This window comes from Hylobates moloch, unplaced genomic scaffold (genome assembly GCF_009828535.3).
Source record: "Hylobates moloch isolate HMO894 unplaced genomic scaffold, HMol_V3 SCAFFOLD_14, whole genome shotgun sequence".
In the NCBI taxonomy this organism is placed as follows: domain Eukaryota; kingdom Metazoa; phylum Chordata; class Mammalia; order Primates; family Hylobatidae; genus Hylobates; species Hylobates moloch.
In genome coordinates, this window is record NW_026652289.1 from 94,479,038 (window position 1) to 94,504,640 (window position 25,603).

Below are 25,603 nucleotides of genomic sequence, written 5' to 3' on the forward strand. Positions count from 1 at the left end.
TTTGTAAGCAGATCTTTTTATTACAAACAAGTACAGATGCTCTCTGGCTTGCAATGGGGTTACGTCCTGATAAACCCATCCTAAGTCAAAAATATCATAAATGTAAAATGCAGTTAATACCCTGATAAACCCACTATAAAGTCAAACAATCATAAATCAAAGCATCATAAATTGGGGACCATCTGTATAGTTTTCATTACATGAGATTTCCCATTTATCCTCTTTTCTCTCTAATTGTCTTCCCAACCCTCCACCACCATAAAGAAATAGAGCAATCCAGTGACAGAGTAAAAGAACTATTCTGCCATTCAAGATTGATGTTAAGAAAATAATTCCTAAACGCCAATGAAAACAAATGACATCACAAGTCCTTTTGTGAAGTAATTAAGATATAAATAAAATAAAAAACAATAAATGAAAATTAGTTGAGAAGCACAGTCCCTACAGATACTACTTCTCAGATGAGGCTTTCTGAAAGCATCACAGATGCAACCTAGAACTTATAATTCTAGAGGTCCAGAGACTATACAGAGGGAAGTGTTAAATCTGAATCAAGTAATTGGGCAGTCAAGATGCCTAACGAACTCAGTGTCTAGATAGTATGAAACAAGAACGATTCTAGGTGCATAGGAAAGAAAATAATTCACTACACCGTAACACTAAATGGCTTGCTTGTCTTGCAGAACCCTGGTTGAGAAAAGTTGCTCCAGAAGGTGTTTGTTCATATGTATGTGGAAACAATTAACCAGTGATGTGGCACCCAGATGACTGCTCACTACAAAGCCATCACTGTGTAGTGGAAGCAATTGTGTGGATTTCTGAAAACTTTTATTTCATAGACTTTTATTTTTGTCAGTTCTTTAAATCCTCTGTTCAGAGCACCATTGAGAATGACTAGAATGCAAAGCTTTTACAGCCCACCTGAAAACAGTATGAAATAAGTGAAGGGAAAAAGAACCCCATTTTAAGTTTTAATTACAAATTCTTGTCTAAGTATTGATTTTACAGATGTAAATGATTGAGAAATTATGTTATGTAACAATGACTCTGAAAAAGGTGAGCTTCCTCCATAGACACCTGAGTACCTGATGCTATCATAGACTCACTCCTTAAGCACCAATTTTTTTCCCCCATCTATGCCAGCTGTTGTTATTAGGAATCAAAATTATTTCTTGCACCAGGTAAAGTCTCCAGCAGGAGAGGAGACTGGAAGTCAAAGACAACATTAAGTTAGCTTTCACAAACTTGTTCCCAACACTGTCTTGAGTCTTTTCAGGGCCAGCCTGGTCTGAAAGCAAAACTCTGCAGTGGCTGCACTCTGGGGTGAAGACACTGGCCCTTCTCTGCTCCAGCACCACACGTCAGGGTACCTGGCTGTTGTACCAGCACCCTGCCTAACATGACAAATTAATGTACCGAAGTAACCAGAAACGACATTCTCTATTGACTTTTCAGGACTGCAGAAAAAGTCACTTCATGCTACTGAAAATATGGCCTTGCATTTTTAAAAACTAGTTTTTGGATCACTTAAAATATGTCAAATTTAGTGGAAAATTGAAAAAGATATTTTTCCTCTTCCTTACAGAATTCTTCAATTTGCCCTAAACCCTTTTTAAGCGCTTCCAATAGGAACCATCAGGCTGACAGACCATAGACCCCTTTATTACATTAACAAATATACTGGTAATTCCAGTGAGAGAGTTAACAAATTCTCAAGAGTTACCTCAGGAATTTTAAAGTCATGTTGTGGAGAGTATATTTTCATACGGTGGCTCAAATATGCAGTAGGATAACATTTTTAATGTGTTAATAAGATGTGATAAAAACATAAGTCTACAATAACATATGTGAAAAAGATATTTAATTGCAAAATAGAAAAGTAGACCAGAGTACAGTTTTAAGGGTAATTGCTTTTTTATACAGTATAGATAACCTAGGGGGATTTCAGGGTTAAACAGTTCATAAAGCAATAAAACACTGGAAAATAAAGCAAGAAAAAGGGGTTTGAAGTAATGTTTTACCAAAAAAAAAAAAAAGAAAAAGTGAACAGTCTGCCAGTGTTTAATGTCCATACATTGTGGAATTCAACAATATTGTGATGAGAGCAAGTCATAGCACAGACACTGAGCTTTCAAAGGGAAAAGTAGAAGTTACATTAGACATGTCTATTGCATCACTATAGTACAAAAAGTTCCTGTTCTACATACAAAAGCAATTTTTTTCCATAAGAATAATTTCCTGGGGAGAAATAAGTCCATAAAATATTTCAGAAACCCATATGCATTGGGTTTTCCAAAAACATTATCTTAAAATCCAGTGCCTTAAAGTGCTTTCATGTGGAAATCATGATGGAAGGCACAGAATACAGTTTCACGTCCCCACTCTTAAATTTTCGGAAAAGCACAGATTTTGCAGAATTGGCAAATTCAAGTTATCTTGTAGGCTGCTCCTTCCGAGAACATTGTCATTCCAAAAAAACCAGCTGCTAGCTTACTTAGTTTCAATGACCTACAGAGTAAAGGGGTTTTGTTTTTGTTTTTTTCTGGTCACTTTCATCATTTCTGTGGGAGAAATACCTATGTAAGTGATGCATTTTGAAATTATAAAACATGCAGAATATGTACAAACAGAAATTTTAAAAAATATTTGCTTCATATACATGTAAATCTACTTGGCTATAGCTGAAATTGAACAAATATAAAAATTTTGCTTTCTAAAAAATGTTTTTCAGAGAATCTGACACAACTTAAAGCTGTACAAAGATTTCCTGGGAGAAATCTTCTCTTCATATAGAGGTTTATACCTACAGGAGTAATTCCAGCATCAGTCCACCATAATTATTACACAACATTTGGTCTAACCAACAACGATCACCCTTAAAACTGTTCTGTTTCTGAGAAATTAAGGTTTGTACTAAAATCAAAAAGAATTCACAAAAACAGTTGCTTATTGTAGTTTTGGATCTCTTCAACAATCTTTATCGACTCATTTGGAACTGTAAAAAAAAACAAAAACTATTTACAGAATTCAGTTTTAAATACATTTCACAACTTCTAAAGTAAAGTTTTATGTTACAAGAACTCAGAGCTCATGGCTTAAGTCCAATTATCCATCTGTAGTCTCTTCTATCATTCTGTATTCCCATGGCTGTACCTTTGTTGTGTACAGTTCAAGATTGTATTCTTTCTCGACCAAAAGTAAAATCAAACTACATGTTCGTTTCAATTAAACAGCTTCTTTATTAGTCTGAAGACGAGTCATAGCTTCCAACTTCTGTCTGTAGGCCTCTGCTTCCTGTTCTTTCTTTAGGAGCTGCTGTCGATATTTTTGTGCTTCTCGATTTGCTTCATCCAGCTGTTTCTGAAGAGCTTCTCTCTCCTAATTAAAAGAAAAGGTTTTTTTTTTAATTTTTGCAAAAATACATTATTAATACATATAAGCATGCATCCTTCAAATTAAAAAAAAAAAAACTGTAGTAGCTAAAAGCAGCCACCTATTGAAATTTCCTAGACATCTTGCCTTTTCAATCAATTCGCTAATATTTAAGTCCCTAATTTTGTGCTCCACATTATGAGGTATGGATTAGTTTCTGACCGTAAGGAAATTATTTTCCTATTTAGAAATAAGACTAACAGGAAGACTCCAAACTGGGCACCTGTACCTTTATATGTACTACAAAAACTAGCGAAGAGTTTTTAAGAGGGAAATATACAACCACACGTCTCTAAATTTCCATTTGTGGTGCTCTTACCTAAAGGTAATAATTATAAAACAATTTTATTGAGCACCCACTATATGAGTAAACAGGGTGATTTCCAACAATAAGCATCTAAGACAGATATTATGCACAAGTTACAGAACAAGAAAAATGATGCTCAGGGATGACGTAGCTCTCCCAAGGTCACGTAGTAAGAAGTTGGATTTATAGGGTTCTAACATTACTGCTTTTAAAACTATTTTCATTTACAATAGCAAGCAAGATAATTCACCTTTAAAATGAAGAGTGCTGGTCAAGATCAGTATTTCCTAAATTATACTATTTCATAAACCAATAAAATATTAAATTTTCAATGATTAAATTATATAGGTATAAAATATATGCATTAAATTCCTCAACAAACTGAGAGCTGAAACACAAATCCAATCCAATGAAAATGGTATTCTTTCTCCTCTTCCTCCTCACTCTGCCCCTCTTCAGTTATTGCAGGAAAAACAAGGAGAAACATTTCAGTGAACCCACTCCCACACCTCTAAGTAAGCACAAGGACAAAAGCTCAACCTCCACAGACCAAAGCTCAAGGTTAGTTTCCAGGTCTTAGGAATGAGGCAACCTCATCACAGATGCCCAGGACCTCTGAGTGGGGTGAAGGCCAGGGGTCGGATTATCACAAGAATGATAGGTCCACAGTGGACAAGACACTTGGCCAGAGAGAACTAAAGGTAAGTGGTTGGCCGACTGCTGGGGAGGCACAGTATGAGGTTCTCTTTCTATATATCCTATTCTATATATCCTCTGCCTCCTTGACTCTTGACCATTGCGAACACCAAAGGATTCCTCACCTTCACTATTCACATGGTTGGTCCACGAGCAGGAGCATGTATAATCCTCCTGCCTTTCTGTGATTCTACTTCCTTCCCCACAATGGGAATGAAGCTAGCTCCAACATTTCTTTTTCTCATGGGCCCACCAGATGTGGGAGTGATTCATTTGGAGACAAATGATCTCCAAATCTTCCAATTATACAAAATGTACAAGTAGAAGAAAGGAATGCCCCTTACTCCCAGTTTAAGCAATGCCCAGGCCCTATCCTGCTGCCTCCCAACACTTCTTCTCCCCTCCTCTTATCCTAAATCCAGCCAAGATAGGAACAAGTCAGAAAAGACAACCTAGGATGAGTCCAAGGTAAGCAATCAATGCCAGTACCCTGGCTACAAACTGTGCAGGACTTTGAGGACACCAATAGAAGGGGTGAGGGGTGGAAGGTTAGATGTTACTTCCCAGGAGCTAGACCACAGCTCTGGCAGGAGTGTCCACAGCCATGCACGTGTTTTAAAATTTTACGTGTGGCCGGGCACAGTGACTCACACCTTAATGCCAGCACTTTGAGAGGCCAAGGCAAGCGGATCACTTAAGCCCAGGAGTTCAAGACAAGCCTGGGCAACATGGCAAAACCCCTACAAAAAATACAACATGTAGACGGGCATGGTGGCCTGCGCCTGTGGTCCCAGCTACTTGGGAAGCTGAGGCAGGAGGATCACTTGAGCCCAGGAGGTTGAGGTTGCAGTGCAACCCCACTGCACTCCAGCCTGGGCGACGGAGCAAGACCTTGTCTCAACAAAAAAAAAAAAGAGAGAGAAAAGAGAAAACAAACAAAAACTTACATGTATGTGAAAAATAAGACCAATCCTTTGGTAGCCAAAGTTTTGAATATCGGTAAAAATTTACCTTGATTTGGCAGGAAATATTGGAAGAGGTTAACTCTAAAGCATCTTCTAGTATTACCTATTTATTAACATTTAGAGTCAGGAAAGGATTCACAATTATTGCAGAAGATGAAAGCAAACCGAGTCTAACAGTGAAAAGAACCTAATCCTATTTTCCATATTGCATATTTTAACTTCAAGAAGTACAATTTATCTTGATAAAAATGAAAAGATAGCTCCCTTCTGCCTACTAGGTGAAATAAAAAACTCATTTTCACAGCATTTTTTGGCTAATTCTATAAAACCTAGAAGACAAAGATCATTAGCACTGCATGCTGAATACATTTAATCTTTAAGATTGAAAGTATAATTAACACTATAATTTTATTTTTTTTCTTTTTGAGACGGAGTCTCACTCTGTTACCCAGGCTGGAGTGCAGTGGCATTATCTCAGCTCACTGCAACCTCCACCTCCCAGATTCAAGCAATTCTACTGCATCAGCCTCCCGAGTAGCTGGGACTACAGGTGCGTGCCACCACGCCCAGCTAACTTTTGGTATTTTTAGTAGAGACGGGGTTTCACCATGTTAGCCAGGATGGTCTCGATCTCCTGACCTCGTGATCTGCCCGCCTTGGCCTCCCAAAGTGCTGGGATTACAGGCATGAGCCACTGCGCCCGGCCTAAATGTTTTTTAAAAGAGAGAAACTGGGCAGGATATGTGAGGTGTTTGCTTGTGTGTAAACATCAGTTTTCTAACTGCCCTGGGCCAAACATGACAAGTGTAATTTTGTTTTTATAAATAAAGTTTTATTGAAATACAGCCACACTCACCCATTTTTAAATGGTCTATGGCTGCTTTCACTACAATGGCAGAATTGAGTAGCTGACAAAGAGACTGCAGGGCCCACAAAGCCAAAAATATTTGGTACCTGGCCATTTATGAAAAAAAACTTTGCCTTCTCCAGCCTTAGAAAAAAGAGATATAGACTGGGTGCTGGGCACGCAGTGGCTCATGCCTGTAATCCTAGTACTTTGGAAGGCCAAGGCAGGTGGATTGCTTGAGCCTAGGAGTAAGAGACTAGCCTGGGCAACAGTGCAAAACTTCATCTCGAAATCCTGACTTCAAGTGATCCTCCCACTTCAGTCTCCCAAAGTGCTGGGATTACAGGCATGAACTACCATGCCCGGCCACAAAACCTTATCTCTACAAAAAAAATACAAAAATTGGCTGGGCATGGTGGTGTAGCCTGTAGTCCCAGCTACTCAAGAGGCTGTGAGGTGGGAGGATTGCCTGAGCCCAGGGAGGTCAAGTCTGCAGTGAACTGTGATTGCACCACTGCACTCCAGCCTAGGCAACACAGTGAGACCCTGTCTCAAAAAATAAATAAATAAATACAAACATACATAAAAAAACTAATATTAAAAAAGAGAGAGAAGAGATATGACCTGGATATGGTGACTTATGCCAGTAATCTCAACTCTTCAGGAGGCTGAGGTGGGAGGATCACTTGAGGCCAGGAGTCCAAGACCAGCCTGGGCAACGTAGCAAGACACCCTCTCTATGAAAAGAAGAAAAAAAAAAAAAAAAAAAAACTTAGCCGGGTATAGTGGTCCCAGCTACTTAGGAGGCTGAGGTGGGAAGCTTGCTTGAGCCTAGGAGTTTGAGGTTGCAGTGAGCCATGATTGTACCACTGCACTTTTGCCTGGGTGGCAAAGCGAGACCCTGCCTTAAAAAAGAAAAAAAAAAAAAGAAAAACAGAGACAGATGTGACTATAAACATTTTTAAATTGTGGCAGATCAGGAAAGATAGCCATAAAAAAAAAAAAACAGACTGAAAAACTTTGCATCAAATAAAACATTTTATAAAGTTCATAGAAATCAGTTTTTAAGACAGCACTAAGGATCTCAAATCTACCACCAGTTAAAGGACACAAATATTTCATAAAAATAAAATTTATAGCCGTGCGCAGTGGCTCATGCCTATAATCCCAGCACTTTGGGAGGCTGAAGCGGATGGATCACCTGAGGTCAGGAGTTCGAGATCAGCCTGGCCAACCTGCTGAAACCCCATCTTTATCAAAAATACAAAAATTAGCCAGGCATGGTGATGTACGCCTGTAATCCCAGCTACTTAGGAGACTGAAGCAGGAGAATCACTTGAACCTGGGAGGCAGAGGTTGCAGTGAGCTGAGATAGCAGCACTGCACTCCAGCCTGAGCAACAGAGACTCTATCTAAAAATAAAATAAAATAAAATAAAATTTACTAATAAACATTTATCTCTAACCTTCATGGCAAAGAAAACATAAAGGTATTTCCTGAAGTCACACAATAAAGTAAGTAATAGAGAAAATCTGTTACTCCTAATACACTGAATACATTTCTTACACATGTACAAAGATTAATTTCAATTCAGAATAGTCTAAAGTTGCTTATTTTTAGAAATCTGTAAATAACACTTCCTCCAAAAAGAACTTCAATGCAGTAATAAATGGAAGATAAAATTATACACATTATTGCAATTTGGTGTCTTATTCATACCTTTCCCTCCAAAAAAAGACCTATTTCCTACATCGCCACAGGCAGATGTAAAGCCCACAAAATTTACAATACACTTTCTACAATTTAAAGTAATTTTTCCAGAGACTCGTGGCAGACCTCTCCATTGTTAGTTGGGAAACTGTAAACATAAATTTTTAGCACCTTATTTTTTTTTTTCTTTTGTCTCACTCTGTTACCCAGGCTGGAGTGCAATGGCATGACCTTGGCTCACTGCAACCTCCGTCTCCCGAGTTCAAGCGACTCCCCTGCCTCAGCCTCTCGAGTAGCTGGGACTACAGGCGTGCGCCACCACACCCAGCTAATTTTTGTATTTTTTAGTAGAGACGGGGTTTCACCATGTTGGCCAGGCTGGTCTCGAACTCCTGACCTCAGGTGATCCACCCACCTTGGCCTCCCAAAGAGCTGGGATTACAGGCATAGGCCACTGCACCCGGCCAACTCTTAGCAACTTCTTTATGGACAGTCACTCTGGTCATTGCAGTCACAGATACATGGAGAAAACTCAAATATTAGATTTTGTATAAAGTTAATTTTTAAATTTCTTTAAGTTTCTCAATCTCAGCATCATTGATATTTTTGGGCCACACAATTCTTTATTGTGGGAGGCTGTCTTGTGCATTGTAGGATGTCTACCCAGCCTCTACCCATTACATGTCAGTGGAATGCCACCAGTCACGACAACCAAATATGTCTCCTGACGCTGCTTTAGAGAAACTTTGAAAGTTAATGGCCAAGCTGTCCCTTAGGAGTATAAAAGTCTCCCCCCAAGATAACCCCACTGGCCACCTAAGAAAATAAATTCAAAATAACAACTTCATGTATTATAAGGAAATTATTACCTGGTTTGGTGAAAACATTGGAGGTCATCTCTTCATTCTATATCTCCAGCCTACCACTACCTGTATACTCACTGTATGCTTCCAGGTTTCTCTGAAATAGCCCTAAGAGGTCATGCAACCTTGGCTTGAACATTTCCAGTGATGGAGAATAAGATTTCCATTACCAGAAAGCTCTAATTACTAAAATCAAAACAAAGCAAGCAAACCAAAAACCACTGTTCTTCATACCAAGCTAAAACTGAATCTCCCTAAAGCTCCATCTCCTTGGCCCTAGTTACTTTATATACCTCTAAATTCATACTTCCTTGTTATTTGCAATTATTTTCCCTGGTCTCTCAAAAGACTGTAAGAAAGAAATCAGGCTGAACTTTGAGGGAAACAGCAATGCTCACTGGTCATTAGGTAAATAAAGGTACAGGCTGCACATTCATTGTTTAAAAATATAATCTGTTGAATTAAATAAGCTTACATTTAATAAAAATTCAAGTAATTTTAAAATAGTACTTTATTAGATAGTTAAAGCGAAGTACATGACAATTTTGTTACCTTATGTGTCTGAAAAAGATCATCTGACATATCAGAAAAACAACAAAAACTATTAAATAATAAGTATACTGATACCATTCAATGGAAAAATTGTTAGTTTGTGAATAAGAACTTCAATATCCTACATATCACTTTAAATCTTGAAGAAATAAAACAACCCAACATCAATATTTAAAGTCATAATTTTACCAAATATTCTGGTTAAACCAATAATCAGATTCTTTTAAACTCAATAATATATTTGTGGTGTGGCCAAAGATGTACCAGTCTTATATTTACATGAATTTAGGAAGGTTATTTTCTCATTGTCTTTAGTTTGACTTATGTTGCCTTTTAGTGACTTATTTTAAAAATCTCCTTTCTATAACAAGAACCTTTACAAAAAATTACTAAATATTCACCAAGTTTACCACAAACACATATCAGATATAAATATTGTATGACTATAGTGACTTTTTCAATTCTCATAAAAACCCGAAAATGGAGACATTATTATTCTAAATTCCAGTTTGGGACACAATAAAACTGAAACTCAGAAAGATAAGATTCCTTGCCTCAAGGCTAATAGAGCAACAGGTGGGATTCCAACTCAGCTCATTTGATTTCAAGTTCAGTGGTTGCAGTTGTTCTTTCAAAGTTATTCAAGTATAACTTTGTTTTCATTTGATATAACTTATTATCAAGTTCATGGAACAAAATTTTATTTACAGTCAGTCAAGAAAAAAACCTGTGAAGCAACTGTGGTTTTGTTACACCTACAAACTGGTTTACGCTTACAAATTACTTTGGGAGAGGGGAAAAAATGTTGAATCCTATGAACAGCTAGTCTAAATTCACGTACTTGCCTTGAAATAAGCAATTACCTATTGCTTTTAAAAAATAACCCATTTGACAAACATCAACCTTCTTTAAGAGGACCCCCTAGCCCAATTAGGCATTTGAGTTTCAGTTTTGAACGAAAAAAAAAACTTTTAGCCAATATATACTGGTATTTTCCTTTAGTGACGCGTAAGAATGGTGTGTGTAAGTTTAAAATATAAAGGATGAAGTGGAAGAACCAAAGACATTCCAGTGTTATCAAGATGACAGACTGTTATAAACAAATTCTTCACTCACTCATTCATTCATTCAATATTTATTTATTGAGGGCTTGCTATATGTATAAGGCAAAAATAAACAAAATGAAAATACTACGCACTTTCATTCTGTATCAAAACAATACTGTCAGTAATAAATATAAAAGACAAAAAAAATTGAATTTATTTTGGATGACTGCGGCAAAGCACACCGGGTAAAAGACTCCTTACTTCTATTTCTGCAGATTCCACCCGGTTTTCAATTATTTCGATACATTGTCTCTTAGCTGGTGGTTCTTCACTTATAACAGTTTCTTCAGCAATGTCTGTTGCTGGTACTGTTAATACTAAAATGAAAAAAAAAGTATGTATTACTTCATTTCCAGAGAGATTTATTAGAAATAGAACTAGTCTTGACATTGTTGATGCTACTCATCTAAGTACATTCCAAAACAATAATTCCAAATCATTGATTTGCTTTTTATGAGACAATCCATATTTGTCTTTTTTATTACCTTCTTGCTTTTTTACTGAAATCTACTTATTAAAGTACCTACAAATATTTTTTAAATTATGTAGATAATATATTCATTCATGACTCAAAACATCAAAATATTTAACAAGCATATTTTGAGAGGCCTCATGCCCACCCCTAACAGATATCATTTTATTAATTTATTATGTATTATACTTATATTAATTTGTTTAAAAATTAGTATACATTCCCATTTTCCTTTCTTACATAAAAGGTAGCATATATACAATAGACATATTGTTCTGCATCTGCTTTTTTCACTCCAAATACTTATAGTATCTTACATCATTACATAGAGAGCTTCTGCTTATTTAGCTGCATAATATCCACTAAGTGGATATTCCATTATGAGCACTGATAGTTCATAAACATTGCTTGTTTTTGTATTGTACTGTTGGGCTTTTTCTCAATTGTTAGTAGCTCTTTATATAAATGCAATTATATAGAGAGGCTGTCCTTGCTTTGCACAGCAGTACAGGAACATAAAAATGACTGTGCAAGCTGGAACCATGGGAAGCCATTTTAATAATCACAATGGGAAAACTACAATTGTTCCATGGCCTTTAAAATTTTTTACCAAAACATGAAAAACTCTCTTAGTGACAGTTATAAATGTAAATAAAAATTTAAAAATAGTAAAACTAATATTTATTTAGTATAATATAATTTAAAACATTAGAAATATTGAGAATTCGGGTTTTACTTCTTTTTTATTCATGACATAAATTAACTCAGGAAAAAATGAGAATTTATATCTGTTTATTAGACTGTCGGTAAAGTCTATATAATTCATATGTAAACTATATATATTTTAATTCAGGAAGGCTTTAAAAGTTTATTTTTTTAATATTCAGTAGAACTTTCTCATTGCTATTCTTTTCCAGAGTTTTCCTTATTCTTCTTCCCTCTGCCCCATCAACATAAACTTTAGAATCCATTTGGCTAATTACAGAAAAAAACTTGATATTTGTTATGGGCTGAATGGTACTCCCACTCCCCAAATTCACATGTTGAAGTCCTAACCCCCAGTACCTCAAAGTGTGACTCTATTTGGAGACAGGGTCCTTAAACAGATAATTAAGGTAAAATGAGATGGGCCCTAATCCAGTACTACTGGTGTCCTTATAGGAAGAGGAGATTAGGACACAGATAACACAAATACTGAGGCAGACCATGTGAGGACAGGCCACAAGGTGGCCATCTGCAAACCAAGGAGAGCAGCCTCAGAAGAAACCAAACCTGCCCAACACCTTGATCTCATACTTCTAGCCTTCAGAGCTGTGAGAAATCATTAGTCTGTATAATGATACAGGTTTTGGAAACAATGTTATGTCTGCTTGATACAAATATTTTTAAAGTTTTCTTCTTTTCTAAAAATTAGAATTAGTTCTTTAACGCTTTGTGAAAGCATCCGACCCTATTCCAAATTTCAGACCAGCTATCAGCAGATTTCAGCAGAGTGGGACAGAATGGCCTCCCAGGCTTCACAGGTCAAGGGTTTCCTCTCCTACTGCTACAGCAACAAACTCCTTTCTTGAAATCTGGTCTCTGTTCAATGCCATGCCTCCTCTGTCAGTCAAAACCAAACCTGGTTTAGGCAAAGTTCTACCTCGAGCCCTGCCCTTTGCTGGCCATGAAAGGCAAACGTTCTACAATCCTACTCATTTTCTTTCCTTCTTTATTTTTATGGAGACAGGGTCTCACTCTGTCATCCACACTGGGGTGCAATGGTGCAATCATAGTTCACTGCAGCCTCAAACTTCTGGGTCCAAGCGATCCTCCTGCCTCAGCCTTCCAAGTAGCTGGGACTACAGGCTCACAATATCATACCTGGCTAATTTCGTCGTTTTCACTTTTGTAGAGACGAGTATCATTGTGTTGCTGAGACTGGTCTTGAACTCCCGGCCTCAAGCAATCATCCCACCTTAGCATTCCAAAGTGCTGGGATTATAGGCATGAGCCACCGTACTAGCCCTATTCATTTTCTCAAAGATTATGTGTGGACACTTTTTTTAGGGGGAGACAAGGTACAGGGCAATGCTTACTTAGGCACTTTCTACAGCTTCTCTCTCTGCCTCAGATTTCATGCCCTATTCTATCTCAGTCCTGCATGCAGCACTTCCTACTGAGTCTGGGGCCCTGTCCTTCTGAGAGAGCATGTTTATTGCTGAGCTTAACCCCTTTTCTTTCCTTGATGCACCAGTGTGGATTTCCATGAGAGTCCTCTTGCCCTGGCTGTAATGGCTTCAGATGCTTTTGGCAGCACTTAAAAATGTGGAATTCTGAGGTTTTCTCAGCCTTTTAGTTTCACTGAAAATGTAGCTGAGGCTTTTGTTTCATCTTGTTAGCCTTTGTGGTTTCCAAAAGGAGAAAAATGTTAGAATTCACAATAAAGCTGCTAAAATGTGCTACCATATTCCTACTACAAGTCCTAAATCCACCTTTTTTTTTCTTTTTCTTTTTCTTTTTCTTTTTCTGAGAAAGAGTTTCTCTCTGTTGCCCAGGCTGGAATGCAGTGGCGTGATACTGGCTCACTGCAGCTTCAACCTCCTGGGCTCTAGCAATTCTCCCACTCCAGGCTCCCAAGTAGCTGGGCCTATCAGCAAATGTCACCATGCCTAGCTAATTTTTAATATTTCTTTTAGACATGGGGTCTCACTATGTTGCCCAGGCTCCAACTTCTTTTTAAGTAGCTTTTTCTTACATGGTATTTTTAAAAGCTCACATGGTATTTGAATTGCATTAAATGATCTAGGAAACTACTGTCCAATGCTGATTTGAATTATTTATTTCGGATATTATTTGTGTTGACATTTAAGCTCATTTTTCAACCAGAATACTCTGGGGCCAATTTCTCTTTCCACCCAGTATATACTCGGAGAAAGCAAGCTAATTTTAATTTTAATTAGCCTAAGCAAATAAAATTAGGTAATTAAGTCTACTGCAAAGGGTTATACAAATATAACTCAAGGCAAAAATACATTCTTTGGAACACATATCACAATTTCCTGAGAATTAAAAATAAACACATTCTTTTTGGACTGCAGGGAAGACTTAAAGAAAATAAAAACTAAAAAAAAAAAACACAAACTTTATATAAATGTCTACTACTAACCTTGTTGTCCATCTGGCATGGTCACAATGATGGGCTGACCAATTCCACTGGTTGGAATAGAGTGCAAATTTCCAAGCTGAATTCCATCTGTAACTATTGTGATGACTTGCTGACCCCCTGAACTAACTACTTGCTGAATGGCACCATCCACAGATTCTGCAGTAACTACTTCCTCCGTGGCCACTACTGGAAAAAAAAAAAAAAGAAAACTCAGCAAACATATGCAATGGTATGAATAGAAACCTATTTTTGCTTTGTCTGCTACTTTTGCTTTCTATGCTTCTTTCTTTTCTTTTTTCTTTTTTTTTTTTTTTAATAGAAATAGGGTCTCACTCTGATGCCCAGGCTGGAGTGTAGTGGCACAATCATGGCTCACTGCATCCTTAACTCCTGCACTCACATAATCCTCTTGAATCTGCCTCCCAAGTAGCTGAGACTGCAGGTACGTACCACCATACCTGACTAGTTTTATTTTTTTTAGGGATGGGGTCTTGCTATGTTGGCCAGGCTGGTCTCAAACTCCTGGCCTCAAGCAAGCCTCCTGCCTTGACCTCCCAAAGTGCTGAGAATTACAAACATGAGCCACCACACCTGGTCCCCTGCTTCTTTCTTACCCAGGAAAACTTGTACATGGTTTTAAAACTCAGTCGCCAGAGGTGTTGGAGATATCTATGCAACCAGTTGATTATAAGTCTCTCATAATTTATAATACATCAGTTCCAACTATCTTTACATGTGAGTGGTTAAACAATTTCTCTTCATTTGGTTGTATGAGGTACAAAATTTAGAAGATCTAATATCATGACAAAGGTTTTATCTGTTTCGCAAAACCTCACAATTCAGTCTGGTGCTGGCGGCTCAGGCCTGTAATCCCAGCACTTTGAGAGGCCGAGGCAGGAGGATCACTTGAGGTCAGGAGTTCGAGACTAGCCTGGCCAACATGGCAAAACCCCGTCTCTACTAAAAATACAAAAATTAGCTGGGTCTGGTGGTGCATGCCTATAATCCCAGCTACTCAGGAGGCTGAGGCAGGAGAATTGTTTGAACCCAGGAGGCAGAGGTTGCAATGAGAAGAGATCATGCCACTGCCCTCTAGATTGGGCAACAAAATAAGACCCTGTCTCAAAAAAAAAAAAAATCCACAATTCATAAGATGAATTTGAATATGATTATACTCCATTTACATTTATGTGTGAGTTGACATACAGAATAAAGAGTATTCTCTTTTTGGATTAAGTGAGCAAGGATTTGCCTTGATAATAAGTGGCATACAGATGTGGTACTATGTGATAGTAAATAGTATTTGTTAACATTTCCCCAAATAAAATCCCCAAATATGCTCTTAATAATTTATGAAAGCCTTAGAGAGGATTCTGGCAGCTAAAGCAGCACCTGTGCCCTTGTCTGGGTAGAGAAATCGCAAGTTAATACCGCCAAAATCCTTTCTCATAGGCAATCCTACACCCAACTACTGATCCCAAAAGACATGTAGAAGAACATACATGGTAGCTTTATTCATACTAGTAAAAAACTACAAACAACCCAGATATTATTTGATAATAAATAAACAGTGATAGAGTCAAACACAGCAATTTGACTATATGCAAAACATGGATGAACCTGACAAAAAACAAAACTGAGTGATGTAAACCAGACACAAAAGGTACTGTCTACCTTCCATTTATGAACTGAGCAATGTTTACACAATGTTTACAATTATCCTATGTAAATCCTTTGTGATAATTCCTCAAACTGTACACTTATAATCTATAAACATTTCTGTACATTAAACCGCACTTCAATAAAAAAGCATCAAAATTTCTTGATTTTTTTTTTTTTTTTTTGAGAGGGATGTCGTCTGTCACCAGTTGAGTGTAGTGGGTGATCTCGGTCATGCAACCTCCCATTTTTAGTAGAGACAGGGTTTCACCATATTGGCCAGGCTGGTCTTGAACTCCTGACCTTGTGATCCACCTGCCTTTGCCTCCCAAAGTGCTAGGATTACAGGTGTGAGCCACCATGCCCAGCCTGAATTTTAAAAAATCTTTCTATCTGGCTCATGCCTGTAATACCAGCACTCCAGGAGGCCAAGGCAGGATGATCACTTGAGCCCAGGAGTTCAAGACCAGCCTGGGTAACACAGTGAAATCCTGTCTACACAAAATTTAAAAATTAGCCAGGTTTGGTGATTTACACCTGTAGTCTCAGCTACTTAGGAGGCTGGGGTGGGAAGATCCCTTGAGCCTGGGAGGTTGAGGCTGCAGTGAGCAGTGATCACACCACTGCACTCCAGCCTGGGTGACAGAGTAAGACTCTGTCTCAAAAAAAAAAAAATTCTATCTACAATAATACCTCATAAAAAGGAGAGAAAGGAGGAAATGGGAAAGATCTTCCCGATAGACATCCAGTTAACATTTAAAAAATGACAAGTTAAGATAAATCGTTGTAACTCCTAATGTAATAACTGATTCAAGCAAGGATCAGTAGCGGGTGCTAAAAGCATTGGTAAAATCTTGTGGAGAAACAGGATATTCAAATGTTCTCAAAGTATCCCACCAAAGATTACTATTAGTTGCAAAGGGGAAAATCCACCTGAAAAGACCCAGCAGTCATCATTCTACCGAGTGCTCATTATCAGGATGGGCTGATATTATGAGCCTCCTTACGCGATGCACTGGGAGGTTACAAAAATTCACTGGTGTTCTTCCTGGAAATGTCTGAACTAAATCTGACTATACACGACATTTGGAGGACAACTTGAAAACGGACCATATGTCAGATAATTTTTTTTAATTAATGTTGTTGTTTTTAGAAAATAAAATGGAGCTGTGGATATGTAAAAGGCCATCCTTATTCTTGAGAGATACCTGCCAAAGTAAAGGTGAAGTATCGTGATGTCTCCAGCCTACTTTCATATAACTTAGCAAAATAAAAGTGTATATATGTGTGTGTGTGTACATGCACACGTGTCAGAGAACATATGGGCATGCCAAGATGTTAACAGTTGGTGAATACAGGTGAAAGTTGTACAGGTTCATCCTCCAATTTTTCTGTGGGTTTGAAAACTGTCTACATATAAAAAAAATTAATTATAACTAGTTCAAAAAGGGGAATGACATTAAAAATTATTTCTAAATGGCATGGTTTTTAATGTGTTATTTACACATTACAAAAGTGTAATTCCAAAAAGTGTAATTTTACAAAAAGTGTAATTAAATAAAACCACTCTCTACTAAAATCAAGCTACCATCCATATACACAGTTGCTCTGAAACATGCTGAGTTTCTATCAACTCACAGTAGGGCATCATGGATATCAGTGATCACGGGATTTACTAAGACAGAAAGGCCATAAATATAGGAACTGCTTTTTTTTTTAAGGCAAGAAAAATACTAGGAAACTAGTTTTCAAGATGTACTCAACAGGCCTGGCTTCAACTCTGTTACTGTGTTACTTAGTAATCAAGGATCACAATACAAACCACAGAACACTCAGAATACAAACAACCTTTGTTTTGAGCTCTCTTGTAATTTTTGTTTACCTTAAACTATAATTAGGTTTTATCACCAAGCACTTAAGAAAATTTCAGGAAGATAATTACAAAATGAAATGTAGGACATAAAATAGTAATATATTCAACAGAACTACTACTAGGATTTTCAAACACATTAAGTATTGCTTTGATTTTTTCAAAAAACTATCCATATGAAAAAGAAATGTTCACTTGAATGCTAACTACAGACTGTAAATATTTTAAAGCATAATCATATGTAAGAAATTTCTAAGATCACACACAAGGCACAATTCAAGAACTTTCATCTTTGCACTATTTGCAATGACTGTTATTAAAATAATAGAGTTCTTGCCTTTCATCTAAAAAGCTTTCTTTTTAAGTTGTGCTATGGTAAGATATTTAAGAAAAAATTAAAAGGAAACCAATTACGTAAGACAAAGTGCCCCCCCGGAAGCCTTAAGAACAATCTAACAGTAAAATGTTGAAACACGTAAGAATAAAAGAGAAAGCCTAAAAACTCTTAAAAGATTATTGATTTTAAAAAATAGATTTATATTCCAAAACATAAAGCTCCCTGGATAAAAAATAACTATAACATAAATATTCACTGATCTAATTCAAAAGTCAAATTGTAATATTTAAAGAAAACCTAGATAATCTGCAGCACCTTTGAAGACATCTGAGCTCTCTTGTTCAATAAGAATTCTGAATTCAGATGCCATACAAATGAAATAGGGAAGAAAACTGTCTTTGAAATGTCCTAAAAGATTGAAAATTCTACATAGAAACATTTAAATAATAAAATAGAAACTATGGGCCGGGTGCCGTGCTCATGCCTGTAATCTCAGCATTTCAGGAGGCCGAGGCAGGTGGATCATGAGGTCAAGAGATCGAGACCATCCTGGCCAAGATGGTGAAACCCCGTCCCTACTAAAAATACAAAAATTAGCTGGGTGTGGTGGCACGCACCTGTAGCCCCAGCTACTCGGGAGGCTGAGGCAGGAGAATGGCGTGAACCTGGGACGAGGCAGAGCTCGCAGTGAGCCGAGATCATGCCACTACACTCCAGCCTGGGCAACAGAGCGAGACTCCGTCTCAAAAATAAATAAATAAAATAGAAACTATATTCATTGAAGAAAAAAATAAACTTTTCGAAGGTATTATGGTGGCAGTTTAACCTGAAATTAAAAACAAAAAAGCAAAAACAAAACAAAACAATCTCATGAGGCCCAGTACGTATCCCTTAAAGCCAACTGAGTTGTATTACCCTATTTTTGATATAGACTAAAAAACAATGTACAAAATAGACCTGGTTCAAATTTCACTTTTAGGGAGAAAAAGAAGGAACTTTCTTATTTTTGTTTTTTTTCTTTTTTTAACCCCTGTTTTGACACATAAGAAAAGAGGGAACTTTTATAGCCACCAGATGCATTACACCTTTGGAAAAACCACTTTATTAGTAATTACCAGAAGTTGCTCTGAAGACAAAAAAGAAGGGTGATCACTGATGTGTATTTAATCAAGGTATTATACAATTGTACCACAAGGAAGAATAAAGCTAAGCAAAGGAAAGTTGCTATAGGATTACAGGCTAGAGCTACAAAATAAGAGATGTATGAAAAAATATTTTTAAAGGGCCAGATAACTACACTATAGATGTAAGGCCTACATCTTAACCAATCACAGCTTCTAATTCTATATCCCAAATAACCCTCAAATCTATTCACTTATTGTCTCTGTCAAATCTTCATTCATGCTATCATTAGGATAACTTTTCCCTGGTTGACTGCATTAGACTCCAAACAAAAATCCCTTCCAAAGCATTCTTCTAAACCTGCCAAAGTGATCATTTTTAAAGTCCTATATAATCTCACCTTCAGCCACCTTGAGTGACTCTTCCACTTACTGGGTTTAGCTGCACTGGCCTCTGGGTCCCCTAAAAAGTCAAGCTCTTTCTGCCTCAAAAGCTTCACATGTCCCTCTTGCTAAAATGTTCTTCCCCAAACTTTTCCCTGACTAATGCTTACTTTAATTTTCAGTTTAAATGTTTCTTCCTCTAGGAAGATTCCATGATCCACTAGAATGGCCTGTAAGCCTTACTAGAAAGACAGGAAAATGTGATTGCTTCTGTATACTAATAAATAATGTACTACATGGTGGTAGTTTTCCTCATAAGAAAATACATATCTGCAACTCCCAAAAAAAAAAAAAAAGCTTTCGCTTTTTTGTCTATTCATTTTGGAATGACTTTCAAAATGAAAATCACACAAAATGGTATGAGTCGGAATGAGTTCCAAAAAATCTAAATCTTACCCATTCTTTAGGGCACAACTCAACACGTTCCCCTCCACCACACCCACCCCCAACTCCAGCCAAAAGTAATCTCTTTCCACTGAACAATAATAGAAATTCAATGAGCTATTTTAATCATCAAGCACTGACAACCTGCTGTTATATTTGCTTATAACATCAAGAAAAGATAGAGGTATCATTTGGCTTCTCGATGAAAATATTATAATAGACATTGTAAGGTTCTCATAGGACTACCATTAAAATGTGTGGTATATGTCAAAAATGGTACTAACGTCATTTCCATTTTCTAATGGAAAGTCAATTCCATTGACTTCCAAATGGAAATCGTTTACATTTTGCAAGTCATTCCAAAATGAAGAGACATGAAGGTGCTATTTAAACCCATAATTCCTGAGTGAAATGGCATGGTACCCTGGACGATCACAACTGCCTTCTCTTTATATATAGGACCATGCCAACCAGCTAGTTTCCATTTAAAATATAGTCCATTTGCTGCTACATTCTGGCTGTTTTGTAACCAGGAAAAATGTTTATTGTACCACTTAGCTAGTAAAAGAAAAGAATATGAGCAGTAACAATTAGTGTACTGATGGAGCTTACGCTATATTTTGGTCAACAGCATTTATAAAGGGCAAGAAAGTAGCAGAACACTTATTTCAACAGATGACCTATTACTAGAAAAAGCTATAGAAACAGATACATCCCAAAAGTAATAGCGAAGACGCTTTTGCTTAAAATAAGATAAAATGAAAATTACACAAATAATTCAATATTGTGTAATTCAAGTATCTCAAACCAAATTATAAACATTCTAAAAGAGCCCACAGATCATGTGAATAAACTGCATAGGAGAGATGGTACATTATAGAGGTCACAGACACATACCTTGGGAATCAGTCAGACTTTGAGCAAATCCTCCTTTCTCTACTTAATAGCCATATGCCCTTTGATAAAATTATTCAACCTCCACAAACCTGTTTCATTATATATAAAATGGAAGTCCCACTAATGTATTTTCCAGATTCTAACAAGCCCTTGAAAAGATATATATAAACATTTCGAGAATCAGGATGAGTCTGATGATTGATTTTAAAGAAACGGACAGCCAGAAATCAGAGAAATAATCTGTGGCAGATTTAGCTTTGCCTGAGTATGTGCAAATTGAGCTTTGAGTTGTTTACTCTGGTGGTAACATACTTCAACTTTAATTTAATTCTTTTTTTTTTTTTTTTTTTTTTTTTTTTTAATTCTTTTTTTTTTTTTTTTTTTTTTTTTTAAGACAGAGTCTCCCTGTGTTGCCCAGGCTGGAGCACAGTGGCACAATCTTGGCTCACTGCAACCTCCACCTCCGAGGTTTAAGCGATTCTCCTGTCTCAGCCTCCCGAGTAGCTCGGATTACAGGCACACGCCACCACATCCAGCTAATGTTTGTATTTTTAGTAGAGATGGCGTTTCACCATATTGGCCAGGCTTGTCTTGAACTCCTGACCTCAAGTGATCCATCCACCTCGGCCTCCCAAAGTGCTGAGATTACAGGTGTGAGCCACTGTGCCCACCCATTACTTTTTTTTCTTTTTTGAGATGGAATCTTGCTCTGTCACCCAGGCTGGGGTGCAGTGGCACAATCTCGGCTCACTGTAACCTCCAACTCTCAGGTTCAAGCCATTCTCCTGCCTCAGCCTCCCCAGCAGCTGGGATTACAGGGGCACACCACCACACCCAGCTGATTTTTGTGTTTTTAGTAGAGACAGAGTTTCAGAAACATGTTGGCCAGGCTGGTCTTGAACTCCTGACCTCGTAACCTGCCCACCTCAGCCTCCCAAAGTGCTGGTATTACAGGAGTGAGCCTGCGCTCCCAGCACTTCTTTTTAAGTAAGCTTTTAAAATATCTTCAAAAAGATTCCACTATGGGCTGGGCGCAGTGGCTCACATCTGTAACCTCAGCACTCTGAGAGGCCGAGGTGGACAGATCAGAAGTTCGAGGCCAGCCTGGCCAACGTGGCGAAACCCCATCTCTACTAAAAATACAAAAATTGGCTGGGAGTGGTGGCCTGTGCCTGTAATCCCAGCTACTTAGGAGGCTGAGGCAGGAAAATCGCTTGAACCCAGGAGGCGGAGGCTTCAGTGAGCCGAGATCACATCACTGCACTCCAGCCTGGGGTGACAGAGTGAGACCTTGTCTCCGAAAAAAGATTCCACTGTGATGTCATATTGAAATGAAAAATTATTGTGCTCATAGAAGATTTTAAGTCACATGCAATAAAAACTAACTGAAATTACTAATTCTCTCAGACTAGACCAAAACATTTTCAAAGGTAAGAGAAGTTAGAGAAATTGGTGTGGCTATTTCATGGAGTCACACATCTAAATGTCAAAATTTCCAGCTGACTTAGAAGAAAAGCCGTTTTACTTTCAGATATATGTGCTTTTGTTTTCATTTTTGTTTTTTTGTTTTTGAGACAAGGTCTTGCTCTGTCACCCATGCTGGAGTATAGTGGCGCAATCACAGCTCACTGCTACCTCTGCTTCCAAGGCTCAAGTGATCCTCCCACCTCAGCCTCCCAAGTAGCTGTGAACACAGGCACCTGCCACCATGCCCAGCTAATTTTTTTTGTAGAGACAGGGTTTTGCCATGTTGTCCAGGCTGGTCTTGAACTTCTGAACTCAAGTGATCTGCCACCTTTGGCCCCCCAAAGTACTAGAATTATAGGCATGAGCCACCACACCTGGCCAGAGATAAATTATTTAATTAAAGAAAAGAAATTTACAAGTTTAACCAAATAGAAACCACCAATGAAATCACTTTTCTTTGCTATACTTCTGCAATTACAAAAGTATTAAATAGATCCAGACATAGGTTATAAAAGCAGCATGGGCCGGGCGCGGTGGCTCACGCCTATAATCCCAGCACTTTGGGAGGCCGAGGCGGGCAGATCACGAGGTCAGGAGATCGAGACCATCCTGACTAACACGGTGAAACCCCGTCTCTACTAAAAATACAAAACATTAGCCGGGCGTGGTGGCGGGCGCCTGTAGTCCCAGCTACTCGGGGAGGCTGAGGCAGGAGAATGGCATGAACCCGGAAGGCGGAGCTTGCAGTGAGCCAAGATCGCGCCACTGCACTCCAGCCTGGGCGACAGAGTGAGACTCCGTTTCAAAAACAAAAAAAAAAGTCATTTTTTTTCAAAAGCAGCATGTTAGTATGATGATGCATATAACTGCTAATGGCCAAAAGTGATTCATACAAATCTTAAGACTCCCAAATATAAAGGCTTGGATTCAAAGTTAGATTATAATGCTACAGAAGCTAGAGAATGGATAAATGTTATTTTCAAAAAGAGGCTGGGCACAGTGGCTCATGCCTGTAATCCTAGCACCTTGGGAGGCCGAGGAAGGCAGATCACTGAGGTGAGGAGTTTGAGACCAGCCTGGCCAACATGGTGAAACCCCGTCCCTACTAAAAATACAAAAAATAGCTGGGTGTGGTGGCGCACGCCTGTAATCCCAGCTACTGGGGAGGCTGAGGCAGGAGAACTGCTTGAACCTGGGAGGCGGAGGCTGCAGTGAGCCAAAACCGTACCACTGTACTCCAGCCTGGGTGACAAAATGAGACTCCACATCAAAAAAAAAAAAAAAAAAAAGAAAGAGAAAAGAAAAAGGTAGCATTCCCCCAACTCCTCCAAGTCAAGAATATTACAGTAATACCCACCTTAAAGCTTTCTGGTGAGGAATAAATGAGATTATAAGTAAAATATTTATCACAGTGCCTAGCAGAGAGAGTAAGCATTTGATGAAATGTTATTATTGATCAAATTTTGAAAAAACACTAATTTAAAAAATGAATGACAAATTATTCTTTGCTTTTATAAGCACTGAACCAAATAGAACGGCTTAAGCTACAGAAAAATATCTTCTTGGAATTAAAAAAATTTCCTAATTAAAAAAAATTGTACCTACATAATAATTACATCAAGAAGTATTTTGGTTAAGTATAAAGGTAAATCTTGTATAAATCAAATGTTCATGAATACTGTCTGTCATCATTTAACAACAGGTAACCCTTTCATTTCTTTTTGAGGTAAAGTTTTGCTCTTGTTGCCCAGGCTGGAGTGCAATGGCGCGATCTCAGCTCACCGCAACCTCCACCTCCCGGGTTCAAGCCATTCTCCTGCCTCAGCCTCCCGAGTAGCTGGGATTACAAGCATGGGCTACTACACTCGGCTAATTTTGTATTTTTAGTAGAGACGGGGTTTCTCCATATTGGTCAGGCTGGTCTCGAACTCCTGACCTCAGGTGATCCACCCGCCTCGGCCTCCCAAAGTGCTGGGTTTACAGGAGTAAGCCACCGCCCCCAACCAGGTTACCCTTTAACAGTGGTTTCTGTATACTATTTCCTAGTTCTATCAGTCATTAAGATTTTATAACACTCTAACAGAGCTGCTAAAAATTAAAATTTATGAAAAAAGCAAGTTTTTTTGCTTTTTGGTTTTGGGTTTTTTTTTGAGGCAGGGTCTCATTCTGTCGCCTAGGCTGGAATGCAGTGGCATGATCTTGGCTCATGGCAACCTCTGTCTCCCAGGTTCAAGCGATCCTCTGACCTCAGCCTCCTGAGCAGCTGGGTCCACAGGAGTGGACCACCACACCTGAATAATTTTTATATTTTTTGGTAGAGATAGGGTTTCAGCATGTTGCCCAGGGTTCCAGGTTCAAGCAATCCACCTATCTCAGCCTCTCAAAGTGTTAGGATTACAGGTGTGAGCTACCATGCCCAGCCAAAGTGAGTTGTTTAAACAAAAAGTCACAAACTAGTAAATCAAGGTCCAAATTAGAGACAGGGACATTTTTTCTGTGAGCCACACAAGTTTTGTTTTGTTTTTCAATTAGTTACCAAGATTTAATGTTCTTTTAAAATCCAGATTCACAGCTTCCTATTAAAAAACAGAATTTGGGAATACGGGACTGATGACTATAATCAGCTAGAGTTGAGTCACAGATGCCTCCCTGCCCTTGCCCCATTCTTCAGCCAGGCATAATCTCAATCCTGCCCACCTTAGCCTTTTATTGTCTTCCTGGCCTTTGTAAATATTTGAATCTGCAACTGTTTTTTGTTTTTTTTGTTGTTTTTTTTTGAGACAGAGTCTTGCTCTGTCACCGAGGCTGGAGTGCAGTGGCACAAACTCAGCTCACTGCAGCCTTCACCTCCCAGGTTCAAGCAATCCTTCTGCCTCAGCCTCCCAAGTAGCTGGGATTACAGGCATGTGCCACCACGCCTGGCTAATTTTTTGTATTTTTAGTAGAAACAGGGTTTCACTATGTTGCCCAGGCTGGTCTCAAACTCCTGAGCTCAGGCAATCCACCCGCCTCACCCTCCCAAAGTGCCAGGATTACAGGTGTGAGCCATGGCACCCAGCCTGAATCTGCAATTTTAATGTACACATTAGACTTGTTTTTCTAACCTGGAGTTTCTGAAGAATTGGACAATGGAGCAGATGCTTCAGCTAAGGCAGCTAATGTAGCTAATACTGATGTAGAAGAGTTTCCAAACTGAACAGCAGATACACCCGTTTCATCTGTAAGAAAAAAGAAAATAGATTTGAATTTCTAAGGAGCTTAATCCAATGCATATTTCTGATATTCTATTTATCTTACTTGACTCTTAAACAAAGCTTGGATAGCAT

The 25,603-nt window shown here is 38.2% G+C and overlaps 1 protein-coding gene across 9 annotated transcripts in view; it reads right to left on the reverse strand.

The window, feature by feature from the left end:
* The window catches only part of GABPB1 (GA binding protein transcription factor subunit beta 1), an 83,267-nt gene continuing 57,664 nt past the window's right edge, over window positions 1–25,603 (reverse strand). For 5 of the 9 annotated variants that reach the window (XM_058427301.1, XM_032174085.2, XM_032174087.2 and 2 more), the window contains 4 exons: window positions 25,382–25,495; window positions 14,099–14,284; window positions 10,680–10,795; window positions 70–3,378 (listed from right to left, as the gene is read on the reverse strand). In XM_058427301.1, the coding sequence (XP_058283284.1) occupies window positions 3,226–3,378; window positions 10,680–10,795; window positions 14,099–14,284; window positions 25,382–25,495 (569 nt within the window). In that variant the 3' untranslated portion in view covers window positions 70–3,225. Of the gene's footprint in view, window positions 3,379–10,609; window positions 10,796–14,098; window positions 14,285–25,381; window positions 25,496–25,603 lie in introns of those variants that run through there. The other 4 variants (XM_032174088.2, XM_032174083.2, XM_032174084.2 and 1 more) reach the window with 2 other exon arrangements.